Below are 13,326 nucleotides of genomic sequence, written 5' to 3'. Positions count from 1 at the left end.
CTGAAGGATGTTATTCTGGATTATCTCAATGAGAATAACTGTTTAACTCCATATCAGCATGGGTTTATGAGAAATCGCTCATGTCAAACCAATCTAATCAGTTTTTATGAAGAGGTAAGCTATAGGCTAGACCACGGTGAGTCATTGGACGTGGTATATCTCGATTTTTCCAAAGCGTTTGATACCGTGCCACACAAGAGGTTGGTACACAAAATGAGAATGCTTGGTCTGGGGGAGAATGTGTGTAAATGGGTTAGTAACTGGCTCAGTGATAGAAAGCAGAGGGTGGTTATAAATGGTATAGTCTCTAACTGGGTCGCTGTGACCAGTGGGGTACCGCAGGGGTCGGTATTGGGACCTGTTCTCTTCAACATATTCATTAATGATCTGGTAGAAGGTTTACACAGTAAAATATTGATATTTGCAGATGATACAAAACTATGTAAAGCAGTTAATACAAGAGAAGATAGTATTCTGCTACAGATGGATCTGGATAAGTTGGAAACTTGGGCTGAAAGGTGGCAGATGAGGTTTAACAATGATAAATGTAAGGTTATACACATGGGAAGAAGGAATCAATATCACCATTACACACTGAACGGGAAACCACTGGGTAAATCTGACAGGGAGAAGGACTTGGGGATCCTAGTTAATGATAAACTTACCTGGAGCAGCCAGTGCCAGGCAGCAGCTGCCAAGGCAAACAGGATCATGGGGTGCATTAAAAGAGGTCTGGATACACATAATGAGAGCATTATACTGCCTCTGTACAAATCCCTAGTTAGACCGCACATGGAGTACTGTGTCCAGTTTTGGGCACCGGTGCTCAGGAAGGATATAATGGAACTAGAGAGAGTACAAAGGAGGGCAACAAAGTTAATAAAGGGGATGGGAGAACTACAATACCCAGATAGATTAGCGAAATTAGGATTATTTAGTCTAGAAAAAAGACGACTGAGGGGCGATCTAATAACCATGTATAAGTATATAAGGGGACAATACAAATATCTCGCTGAGGATCTGTTTATACCGAGGAAGGTGACGGGCACAAGGGGGCATTCTTTGCGTCTGGAGGAGAGAAGGTTTTTCCACCAACATAGAAGAGGATTCTTTACTGTTAGGGCAGTGAGAATCTGGAATTGCTTGCCTGAGGAGGTGGTGATGGCGAACTCAGTCGAGGGGTTCAAGAGAGGCCTGGATGTCTTCCTGGAGCAGAACAATATTGTATCATACAATTATTAGGTTCTGTAGAAGGATGTAGATCTGGGGATTTATTATGATGGAATATAGGAATATAGGCTGAACTGGATGGACAAATGTCTTTTTTCGGCCTTACTAACTATGTTACTATGTTACTGCACTATTTCAAATGCTCAACACAAATATATTTATTAGTAGCGAAATAATATCTGATCAGTATGTCTGCAACTCTACGATTTTTCAAACCCAAACACCAGGCAGGCCTCAGCCTGACATAACAGACTGTATTCAATTTTTTTTTTTTTGTGAAGTTAATTTATGCAAAATAGTGCTGTATATAAGTAGAGTAACAGACAGCAAAAAAAGTGGTCCGCCGGCCTACAATGCCCAAACTTGGAGCACGCAGATACAGTACAGACCAAAAGTTTGGACAAACCTTCTCATTTAAAGATTTTTCTGTATTTTCATGACTGAAAATTGTACATTCACACTGAAGGCATCAAAACTATGAATTAACACATGTAAAATTACATACTTAAAAAAGTGTGAAACTACTGAAATTATGTCTTATATTCTAGGTTCTTCAAAAGTAGCCACCTTTTGCTTTGATGCAGACTCTTTGCATTCTCTTGATGAGCTTTAAGAAGTAGTCACCGGGAATGGTCCTCCAACAATCTTGAAGGAGTTCCCAGAGATGCTTAGCACTTGTTGGCCCTTTTGCCTTTACTCTGCGGTCCAGCTCACCCCAAACATCTCGATTGGGTTCAGGTCAGGTGACTGTGGAGGCCGGGTCATCTGGCGTAGCACCCCATCACTCTCCATCTTGGTCAGATAGCCCTTACACAGCCTGGAGGTGTGTTTGGGGTCATTGTCCTGTTGAAAAATAATGGTCCAACTAAACGCAAATCGGATGGACTAGCATGCCGCTGCAAGATGCTGTGATAGCCATGCTGGTTCAGTATGCCTTCAATTTTGAATAAATTCCCAACAGTGTCACCAGCAAAGCACCCCCACACCATCACACCTCTTCCTCCATGCTTCACGGTGGGAACCAGGCATGTAGAGTCCATCCATTCACCTTTTCTGCCTCACACAAAGACAGTGGTTGGAACCAAAGATCTCAAATTTGGACTCATCAGACCAAAGCACAGATTTCCACTGGTCTAATGTCCATTCCTTGTGTTCTTTAGCCCAAACAAGTCTCTTCTGCTTGTTGCCTGTCCTTAGCAGTGGTTTCCTAGCAGCTATTTTACCATGAAGGCCTTCTGCACAAAGTCTCCTCTTAACAGTTGTAGAGAGGTGTCTGCTGCTAGAACTCTGTGTGGCATTGACCTGGTCTCTAATCTGAGCTGCTGTTAACCTGTGAATTCTGAGGCTGGTGACTCAGATAAACTTATCCTCAGAAGCAGTGGTGACTCTTGGTCTTCCTTTCCTGGGGCGGTCCTCATGTGAGCCAGTTTCTTTGTAGCACTTGATGGTTTTTGCAACTGCCCTTGGGGACACTTTCAAAGTTTTCCCAATTTTTCAGACTGACTGACCTTCATTTCTTAAAGTAATGATGGCCACTCGTTTTTCTTTACTTAGTTGCTTTTGTCTTGCCATAATACAAATTCTAACAGTCTATTCAGTAGGACTATCAGCTGTGTTTCCACCAGACTTCTGCACAACACAACTGATGGTCCCAACCCCATTTAGAAGGCAAGAAATCCCACTTATTAAACCTGACAGGGCACACCTCTGAAGTGAAAACCATTTCCAGTGACTACCTCTTGAAGCTCATCAAGAGAATGCCAAGAGTGTGCAAAGCAGTCATCAAAGCAAAAGGTGGCTACTTTGAAGAACCTAGAATATAAGACATAATTTCAGTTGTTTCACACTTTTTTGTTAAGTACATAATTCCACATGTGTTAATTCATAGTTTTGATGCCTTCAGTGTGAATGTACAATTTTCATAGTCATGAAAATACAGAAAAATATTTAAATGAGAAGGTGTGTCCAAACTTTTGGTCTGTACTGTATATGAGGGCTGTCACGGAAATACCACACTAGCAAATATGTGGCCTGTTTGTTTTTTTTAAATGCCAAATAGTGCTGTATATAATTAGAGTAGCAGACAGCAAAACAGCAAAAACAGTGGCAAAACGGCCTAAAATGCCAAAACTTGGAGCACACAGATATGAGGCCCTCTTTGGTGAATTTAAAACACAAAAAAAAAAAGTGGCACAAGGCTAGCACACACAACTATGCTACGTATGCATGACAAGCTATGATTTTTATACAGGCCTCAGTCTGACAGAACACACTGTATTTTTTTTCTTTGGGGGGGGGGGATTTTTTTGAAAAAAAAATAAAAGGAACCAGGTGTATAGTAAAGAAGCAGCAGACAGTTCTGGAGCTTTGGGAGAGATGCAGTGGGAGCAATATACGCACATACAGTGCCTGCAGGCCTTGCACTGATGTGAATATGCTGGGCCCTGCCTGCCTAGCGCTGCAATATCGGGACCCACGAATTAGCCCTAAAAAGGACTGTTGGTTCCTCAGGAGTTGTGGATTTAAGAGTTGCAGACCTACACTAACTAAAAAAAACACGATTCTGACCCTATCTCGGCAGCAGCTCTCCCTACTCTCGCTGAATCTGGAGCTGAATGCGGCGAGCAGGGCGGCTCCAGGTCTCTTATACTCGGGATGATGCTGTGCGGCCAAGCCAATCACTGCGCGACCACAACAAAGATGCCTGCGGCGTTTCATGGCCTGGCAGACAATCCCTGCAGCGTGATTGGGTCTCTAAAGTCTGCGAAAAATGCTGGGTGGAGACAACATGTTAGGGCATGTTAGGTTAGGCTATGGGTTGGACTAGATGGACTTAAAGTCTTCCTTCAACCTTAATAACTATGTAACTATGTAACTGAGACACCAGTTACCGCCGAATAATCGTGGAAGTGCTCGGCAAGTACACCGAGCATAGTGATACTCGGGCGAGTAACGAGCAGTGGCGCGCACGTTCGCTCATCACTAGTACAGATAAATCTGACCAGTGATGTTCTCGCTGTAATTTGTGTCCTACACACAGAATTAATGCTGCTTCTATGCCCTCTACATATTAATAATGCATCTTTTGTACACACTGTAGTAGTTTCCTTTCCTTCCATATGGTAGTAATGCTGATTCTGCTTTCCCATGGTGTTTGTTCCCCTGAACGGTGATAGTGCCACTTCTGTTCTAAAATATGTTTTTAGTCCCCCACACAGTAGTGGTAGAAATATTTTCCCATTTGCATCCACAATCGGCAATATCCCACCATTTATGCCCCCAGGTAGTAATATTCTGTCATTTGCACCCCCATCTTATAATATTCCTCCATTTGCACTACTGTTGACTTATATTACTCCATTTTCACTCCTCCTTGTTACTATTCCCTCATTTACACCCCAACTTACTAATATTGCCCCAGTTATGCCCCCAATTAATAATATTCTCCCATTCATATCCCCACTCAGCAATATTCCCCCATTTGCATCTACATTTACTATTATTCGATTTGCACCCCCCCTTTAAAAATATTCCATCTCAGTGCCCCACTTAACAATATCTACCATTTTATATTTGTGGCAAATCAAACATTAAAACTCACTCCAGTGGCACGAGGTTCAGTGGGGTCTTTTAATTTCCAGCCCTCTACACTCTGCGCCTTGCTCCTCCGAGTGTGAACTAAACAAGTCTGTTATCTTTTTGCTCCCAACACAGGCAGCATAATTAAGTGGCATCATCACCCTGCCTGACATGATGAGAAGGCTCTGACTTCTGGTACGCCACACCAATCTATGTCTCCCTGGTCCACCATAAATAGTACTAGTCTCCTTGGTTCCCACCTGGCTAACTGCGCCTGGACACTAAGAACACTTCCTTGGGGATTGGTGAGCTACACATTACATACATTTATTTTTGTTTGCCACAGTTTTGGAAAATGTATAATAATATTTTATTTCTATAGCGACAACCTATTTTGCAGCATTTTACATTTTAGATAAAAAGTTAGTTTTGTGATACCCTTTTTTCTGTCATTTGTGGTCAAGTTAGTGCAGCGCCCCAGAGTCCTGGTCGTTGCAGTAATGTCGCTCTCCCACCAGGGGGAGTGATGGTACGTCTGATTGTACTAAAAGAGTTCAACTGACCAGGTATCAGTCACACACTACACTTCACACTCCGGCCACCAGGGGGAGCAAAGGGTTCTATCTATTAGGCCAGTCCTCACACTCGGGTAAAACTGGGGGTCGGATAGGAAGTTAGTCAGAAAGCTGACTGGGGAGACCCAGCGAGGACCTGTCAGGGGTGGGATCCTGACAGTGGCCTAGCACGAGATAGAACGTTACGGAGCTGCGCCTGCACCTCATTGCAGCAGCATCCTAAGAAAGGACAAGAAGCGAAGTATATTGTGGAGAAGTGAGAAACGAGATCACAGCACAAGGAGATAATACCGGGAGGAGTTCTGCCTTAAGATCGGCAACATCCTTCTGAGGCGCGTAGCCGGTGGCCGGAACGCCGAGGGAGTAATTGGCTCTACGCTTTACTCTGAACTACGGCAGGGCAGTTAATTCCAAGTTGGCTGTCCAACCTTTACACCTAATGAAGACAACGGAGGCAATTGTGGGAGAGGGGCGTCCCTAGGGTCCCTATAAAATAGCTCCAGGCCTACCCCGTCATACGGGTGCGTCCTATCCATACCATCTGGGGGACGGAGAGAGAACATCAGAAACAGATATGAAAGTTGTGAGGATTATCCCATGGTGCTCAGCAGGGAGGTACTACAACACACAGGCGCTAGTAGGAAGGCTACTGATTTCCACCTGCAAAGGGAACTCTGGATGTGCCTTCGGACCGGCCAGACTCGGCCAGCCCTGTGAGCAGTGCTCTGGACTGTGGACCCTGAAGTCTTCAGTAAAAGGTAAAGAGACTGCAACCTTTGTGTCCCCGTTATTCATTGCGCCTTACAACGTCCACCATTCACACATCTTGGGAAGCCCTGGGGACATACTTCACCTGTGGGAAGGTATACCATCTAGCTGCCATTCCATCACCCCAGCGGACCCCTAGCAGCGTCGGTCACTCTGAACGAACACCACAGGTGGCGTCACGAACACTTGACAAACTTTCATCACCTTTGATTGGGCGCCCCTTAGCAGGGCCACGGACCGGGTCGGGCCACCGTGACATCCCCAGAACCGAGACAGACTGACCCGGTACCGGGTGCCCCATTGCCCTGCGACTGGAGGCGATCCATTAGCAAATTGAGTTTTGTTTGTAAAACCGAACTGAAGAACCCAGTGTTGTTCTTGTGACGTTATATAAGTGTTACATTACGTGATGTTTGTACTGTGGAAGTTTGCAGACCGCACACTCAGCATTTCCAAGATCTCCTTTTTTCTTCAGTGATGACTGTAAAGCATGTGAGTGCACAATGTGTGTAAGAACTGATACCAGTGGAACCAAGGTCCAGAATGATCTGTATTTTGGATACAGGAGCTGCTAAATAGTTTAAGGGATTGATGCTAAATATTCAGTTAATGGGTCCAAGTGGGATTTCAAGTTCTGTTCGCTTACTGGCTTATGGATGTTTGGCTTGGGCAATCATGAGTGTCATAAAAAATGGAGAGCTAGCAACTACATGGAGTTAAAGGAGCAATCATGGCAGGCAGCAGGGCTGACCTGGATACAAGCAGTTGGATCTGGGGGCAGGCAGGGCCCAAACTCAGAGAGTGTTGCATTGTGCTTGTGTCATGGGGTTACCACAGCAGAGAGGAGACAGAAGACCACAACGTCTGATTGCTCCTACTCCTGCGCTGAAAAGAAGCACTTCAGCTACTTTTTAAATGGTGTTAATTTCTTTTGGCAGAACAGGGGTTAATTGGCCATGTTGGGAGCTCTGAGAGTCGGAGCTCTCAGCTGAGCTTGGTTAACCTCTCCTATCCCCTTTATAATCTGGGTCCTAATTCAAACCCATGTCAGAGCTAGCTATGCTGCATGGCTTGGAGCAGAGGTGTTTATATGAGGAGTTTGGAGGAGTTATCTGTGGCTGCTGTGATAATTCCCTTACCCCTTCCTACTTTAGTCTTGCCCCATCCTCCATTTCCAAGTGTATTCCTCTCTTATATGTGAGTGAATATTTGTATGCCTGGTATTTTCAGTTACCCCTTGTTCGTGTAGCCTTGATTGTCGGGTTGGTGTACTGTGGTGCACAACAGCGCCCCTCTTCCCTGGGTGGGGGAAGAGAACAGATGGAGGGCTGATTCAGGACATAAGGCAAGGGTGGCGGCCCCAGCATCTTCACCTTTAAAAGTATCCTGGGGAATAGGGCGAGCTAGGGCACCCCCCTAGTGTTAGGGACAGGGAAGATCCCATGGTCCCAAGTCACCCGACAGCTGAGTCGTGACAGTTTGGGTCAGACTCCTCTTTCTGTGTTCTAAAATGGCATTTGAATAAAAATACCGAAAGCCACAAAATGTTTGACATAAAGAAGGCGTCAGCGTGGTTGTTTGCTCATAGTGTTAGGAAATATCGTTAGCAAAAGAACTCCTTAAAGGTCCTAAATAATGACATTGAAATAATAAAACAGGGGAAAGGTGGAGTCTTAGGGCAGACAAAAGAATCTTGTGATGTTACATGCCTGCTGCTACATCAACAAACACTTGTTTTATGCGGAAGAGCATGGATTTGTTGACCACAATGACCTCTATGAACTGCTTTGTTCTTTCTAAAGAGTTAGACAAATCAGGAACCAGAATTGTTTAGGTGTTCGAAAATTTAGGAACAGGATTTTGTTTTTATGTTAGTACTAACAAAGGACATTGTGTTACAAAGACATTCCTGCTGTGTAAGCACAACATATTGCACTCTGCAGATATAACTCCATAGAAACATACAGTACTTTCCTATTTCATACACTTAATATAATGGATGCACTGTTATTTATTTATGCAAGCAAATCGCTTCCATAGACACAATAAGTAAAGTACAGCTAATGACTGGATTCTAAATATAATTGTAAAATCCAGCAATTGTTTTTTTTAAAAAAACAGCAAAAACTTTGTTATACTGAAAACATCATGAGTTTAGTCTCCCTTTATAATCCCACAGAGGCACATTTACTTGCAGGGGTATTCTTAATTGTCTCTTGAGCAGTTTAGATCTATGTAGTCTCCTAACAGTCTCCTTACTTCCTGATTTCTGGCATGGAAACCAGCTGTACACTATGAAAGATATACGCTCTCACACCAGGAGAACAACAGCAGGTAGAAAAAGTTAAACTTGCTTATTTTCTTGCAGTCTAACTAACGCAATTTAATAACATGAAAATACCCTTTTAAAGAAGCACTCCCATCAATGATTTTATCCTATCAACATAGTGCAATCATCATATCATATGGCACTTTCTACCCAGTTAATTCTTCACTTTTCTCTGCTCTGTGTGGAAACAGGAAGTTTATTTTCCCTGCATGAGTCATCCCCCTCTTCAGGCTTCCTGTTTCTATCTAGAACTTAGGAGGATTCAGCTAGTCAGTTAATCAGGTGATCATGGAAAAGAGAAAAATTATCTGGGTAGAAAGATAAAATGAGCAATTGTATGTACACAGTGCTATATAATATGATTACTACAATATATTAAGAGGATAAATATTTTGATAGGAGTAGTGCTTCTTTAAGATCACTTGTCTCTAGGTCAATACATCAAAATACATAATTGACTAAAGGATATGGACACCTTTTTATGCATATGCATGCATTTTTCAGTTAAAAATACAGTGTGTCCGTAAAGTCATGGTGCACTTTTGACCAGTCACTGGAAAGCAACAAAAACGTATAGAAATGTGAAATCTGCTCCAAATAAAAAAAGACTCTCCCAGTTTCATACCTATTCAGTGCAGTTCAATGTGGACTCCATTTATTGCCCTACACACATCCAAATGATAGTGAAGTTCTTGCCACACACGGGTAAGGGCGTCTGTTGTAACAGAGTGAATAATTTCTGTGTTTCTCTGTTTTAAGTGATTAATGTCATTGATACATTCAAAGTACACATGTTGCTTCACGTAACCCCAAAAGTAAAAGTCTAAGGGAATCAGATCCGGGGATCGTGGTGGCCATGGCTTGAGAGAACCCCTGCCTATTTACCACCGGGGGAATGTTCTATCCAGAAATTCACGAACAATGGTGGCATAGTGTGGAGGAGCGCCATCCTGTTGAAAGATGACACCTTCTGGAAATTGTGGCATTGCATACAATTCCAACATCTCAAAATACGTGTTTGCTGTCACAGACCGCTCAGCAAAAAAAATGGGCCTATCACCTTATCATGCATCAGGCCAAGCCATATGTTCACTTTAGGGGTGTTATGTTCATACTCAACGTAGGCATGAGGATGTTCAGCAGCCCATATTCGGACATTATGGCGATGAACATGCCAACAGATATGGAAGGTCGCCTCATCGCTAAACACAATCTTCTGCATAAATCTTGCATCATTGTCGATTTCATGGAGCATATCTGTAGCAAACGCGCATCGTTTGGGTGTATCTGCCGGTTTGATAGCATGCAACAGCCGCAATTTGTACCCCGTAAAACAGAGACGTTTCTTTAACATCTTATGAACTCTAGTCTTGCCTAGGTGTAATTGTTGAGCACACGCACAGACTTTTTAGGGCTCCTTAGGTAGCTATCCCGTATAGCCTCTACAGACTTGTAATGTTATTCCTATGTGGTGGCGCTTTGTTATAAACGCGCCGATATTCACGTAGCACTTTGGTCACGGATACCAATTTAGTGAGCCACAGAACACACTGAACTTTCCTCTGTACTGTCCACATCTCGACTGGCATGGAAAACCACACAGCTGGTATAAGCTTGTGGTTGCATGATGTCACAGACCTGGCAGTGTATTAATCAGATTTCAGTTTATCAGGGGTTAATCTGACTGGGGGCTCAGCATCAGCTTAAATGAGTTTGTGTTGTTTGATTGGTTCTTGTTATCGCTCCTCACGAACAGGTCTGATATGATTGGGCCAGAGAAAGGGAACCAAAATGTAAACTATAAATAGATCCTGTGACTGGTCAAAAGTGCACCATGACTTTACGGACACACTGTATTTTTGAAATTGTGTTAAAAGTTTGCACAGTTTGCCTTCTACAGATTCTGCGTTGCACTGTATACTGGTGACTGCACAGTAGGTTAACAGAGAATCTGTCATTGATCTTTTTCTGAACTGAGAATTTGTAACTCTTATGTGCCTTTTTCTGTGCTCCTCCCAGCTGATTTATTACAGTTTTAAAGTTGAACTTGGCTTCTGGACAAAAATCAGCTCAGAGCAGCTTAGAAGGAAGACACAAGTTATAAACTTTTCTGACAAAGTAAGCTCACTGATGAAGTCTTAATTAACTCATTATGAAGCTGGCAATAGGCCTTGCAGCAAAGAGGCTATAGAAGGCAAAATTTTATCAAACTCGATAGCAAAATTATTTTTAACCAAAAATACATGCATTGAGGGATAATAAATTCACCAGAAATTGTCCATATTCTTTCCCAAAGTCCTCTTGGCGATCTAGCAAAGTGATAATCGAAAAAAATAATTCTCTGTTTGCATTGTAGCCCTGGTTTATCAAAAGTAGTTTTCACCTATTTTGTGACTTTTAGCATTTGTTGCCAGTCCCGGCCGGCTCAGCCAAGTTGGCCGGAGTTTGGAAGGTGTGGGGTAAAGACCATCCATTAAATTAAGGAAAATTTGCCAAACAAAAGTGGCATAAATTGTGCCAAATATATTCTAGCCTGTGGCTGTAGTTATATTTCTGGCAGAGACTGTTGTATGGTGTGCCTAATTTATTAAGAAGCATGCACCTCTAAATTATTTTGGTGCACCTTACTCCAACGCACCTAACATCAAACCTGGTATGCAACACTACAATTTTGGGTTTTGGTTACCCAATGTTTATTGAGAAAATGTCAAGAAAATGCAGACCTATTACATGCCTAGTATATGTTATCCAGTGCTCTTTCTACGTTGTGTTGGGGTTTGCGCACACGTTTTGTATTTGCAGTAGATTTTTTTGTACCGAAATCCAGAGTTTTGGCAGGAAAAGAATGCATAAAATAAGTGCGTTTTTACAACCAGTTTCGATGCGTTTTTACTTGTGTATTTTGTGTTTTTTTTGCTATTCAATTGAATTGGTAAAAAAATAGCAAAAATGCTGAGAGAATTCACATACTGCAGATTTAAAACAAAACATGCTTTGATGGGTCAAATGCAGAATGAAAAAATATGCAGCAGGTGCATGAGATTTCAGAAATCACTTCCACTTTTTATGCGTGGAAAAAATGCAGCCAGAGCACAGCATGTGAACAAGCCCTTACAGTGCGAGGACAGAAGGAAAATTGCCCTTTCTGCATTGGTAGTGTACAGAGATGGGCAGACACCTGTATGTTGGGTCTGGCGGGTTTGGCCGATCAGTTACATAAAGTTTGGGTTAGGGTACCAGAACAGTACCCAGACAAGGAACCCAAACTTGGACCCAATTCAATTGAATGGGGGGCCCGAACATCTAATGTTTGCTACTCTGTCATGTGCATGACAGCGTGGCAAACACCGCTTCTAATCGGTGGTAAAATCATCACCATCTGCCAGACAGCTGCGGTTCCCAGACTGTCAAAAGAACACGTGAGCCCGCAGCTGTGATCGGAGGTATAAAGTTTACCTTCAGTCACTGGCGTCAGCTGATGGCACTACTGCTCCCATCAGCTGACGTCTGCTGCTGCTAATAACAATGAGAGCAGTGATGGGAGTATTCATCAGAGGGCACCTGTGCTGTAAATGAATAATAATAATAAAAAAAGGTATAGGTTCCCCTACATTTTTGATAACCAGTCAGGCAAAACTCACAGCTGGGGGCTGCAACCCTCAGTTGTCAGCTTCATCAAGGCTGGTTATCGAGAATAGAAGGGTCCTCATGCTGTATTGTTTAATGATTTAAATAATTTTTAAAAATGGCGTGGAGTCCATTTTTGACTATTAGCGAAGCTAAAACAGACAGCTGGGGGCTGGTATTCTAAGGCTGGTAAGGGGCCATGCCAAATGGCATTTTTGGTTTTATATTAAAAGTTTTTGATATACAGTATTTGATTAAAAATAATAATTTTTTACTATATTCTTTGGATCTCTTCTTGCTTTCCCACATTTACTTTGAGTGGGGTTTTGTTGTTAAATTTTATATCTAAATGTTTGTAGTATCAATGGAAAAACAAAAAGGTTTCTAATCAATGTCTTTATAATATTATAAAACTCTCTAAAGCCATTCTTTACATTCACAGGCCTCCTGCCCTTTCACTGAGCTCACAGTCAAGTACTGAAAGAAGTTTTGATGATTCTTCGTCCTCAATCCTGACTTGGGACAGACATGAATCCGCATCTGATGACGATATTGTAAATGAAGTGAACACATTTACTGAACAGAAAAATGATGATTCTGTATTTGTGACTGATGCTGACACTGATGAGACATCGAGTTGTCTGGATATGTGGTAAGTTCCAAGCTTGAAGATTTGCATTAAAAGTAGTATGGTACTTGCATGTTATTCACATTACACTGTCAGTTGTGAACCTGTTGATTTAGAATATGACAATTATGTCCACTTATAAAATACAGCTGGCTATGATAGAAATATTGGAACTGTCTATAAAATCAGAGGATAAGATGATTTCTAAGACGATTTCTTACAGGAGAGTAGTGGCCTAGGAGTCAAAAGGAATCTGTCAGCAGATTTTTCTATGGAATCTGAGAGCAGCATGTAGGAGCTGAGACTCTGATTCCAGTCATGTGTCACCTGCTGGTATGCACGCTGTCATACTGATACAATCAAAATTTTCTCTGCTGCAGATCTAGCAGAGCTCACAATGCTGAGCCTTATATAACCCCACCCACATCGCTAATTAGCAGTTTCCTGTGTACATTAACAGTAAGCTGCTAATCAGTGGTGGGGGCGGATTAAACAGGGCAGTTGACCAGAAGGCACAAGACAACTAGTCCTGTATTCAGAGGTTTATCTAGGTTTTCCGGCAGTAATTCAGTTTGGCACCCCCCTGAAGC

General features: G+C 42.5%; 1 protein-coding gene across 6 annotated transcripts in view; it reads left to right on the top strand.

Moving 5' to 3' along the window:
- Nucleotides 1-13,326, top strand: part of ARHGEF37 (Rho guanine nucleotide exchange factor 37) — a 172,807-nt gene that overhangs the window by 61,634 nt on the left and 97,847 nt on the right. For all 6 annotated transcript variants that reach the window (XM_077265751.1, XM_077265756.1, XM_077265757.1 and 3 more), the window contains one exon: nt 12,551-12,760. In XM_077265751.1, coding sequence (XP_077121866.1) covers nt 12,551-12,760 — 210 coding nt within the window. The remainder of the gene's footprint in view (nt 1-12,550; nt 12,761-13,326) is intronic.

Source organism: Ranitomeya variabilis, chromosome 5 (genome assembly GCF_051348905.1).
Source record: "Ranitomeya variabilis isolate aRanVar5 chromosome 5, aRanVar5.hap1, whole genome shotgun sequence".
Taxonomy (NCBI): Eukaryota; Metazoa; Chordata; class Amphibia; order Anura; family Dendrobatidae; genus Ranitomeya; species Ranitomeya variabilis.
This window is presented reverse-complemented; position numbering and strand designations above follow the sequence as displayed.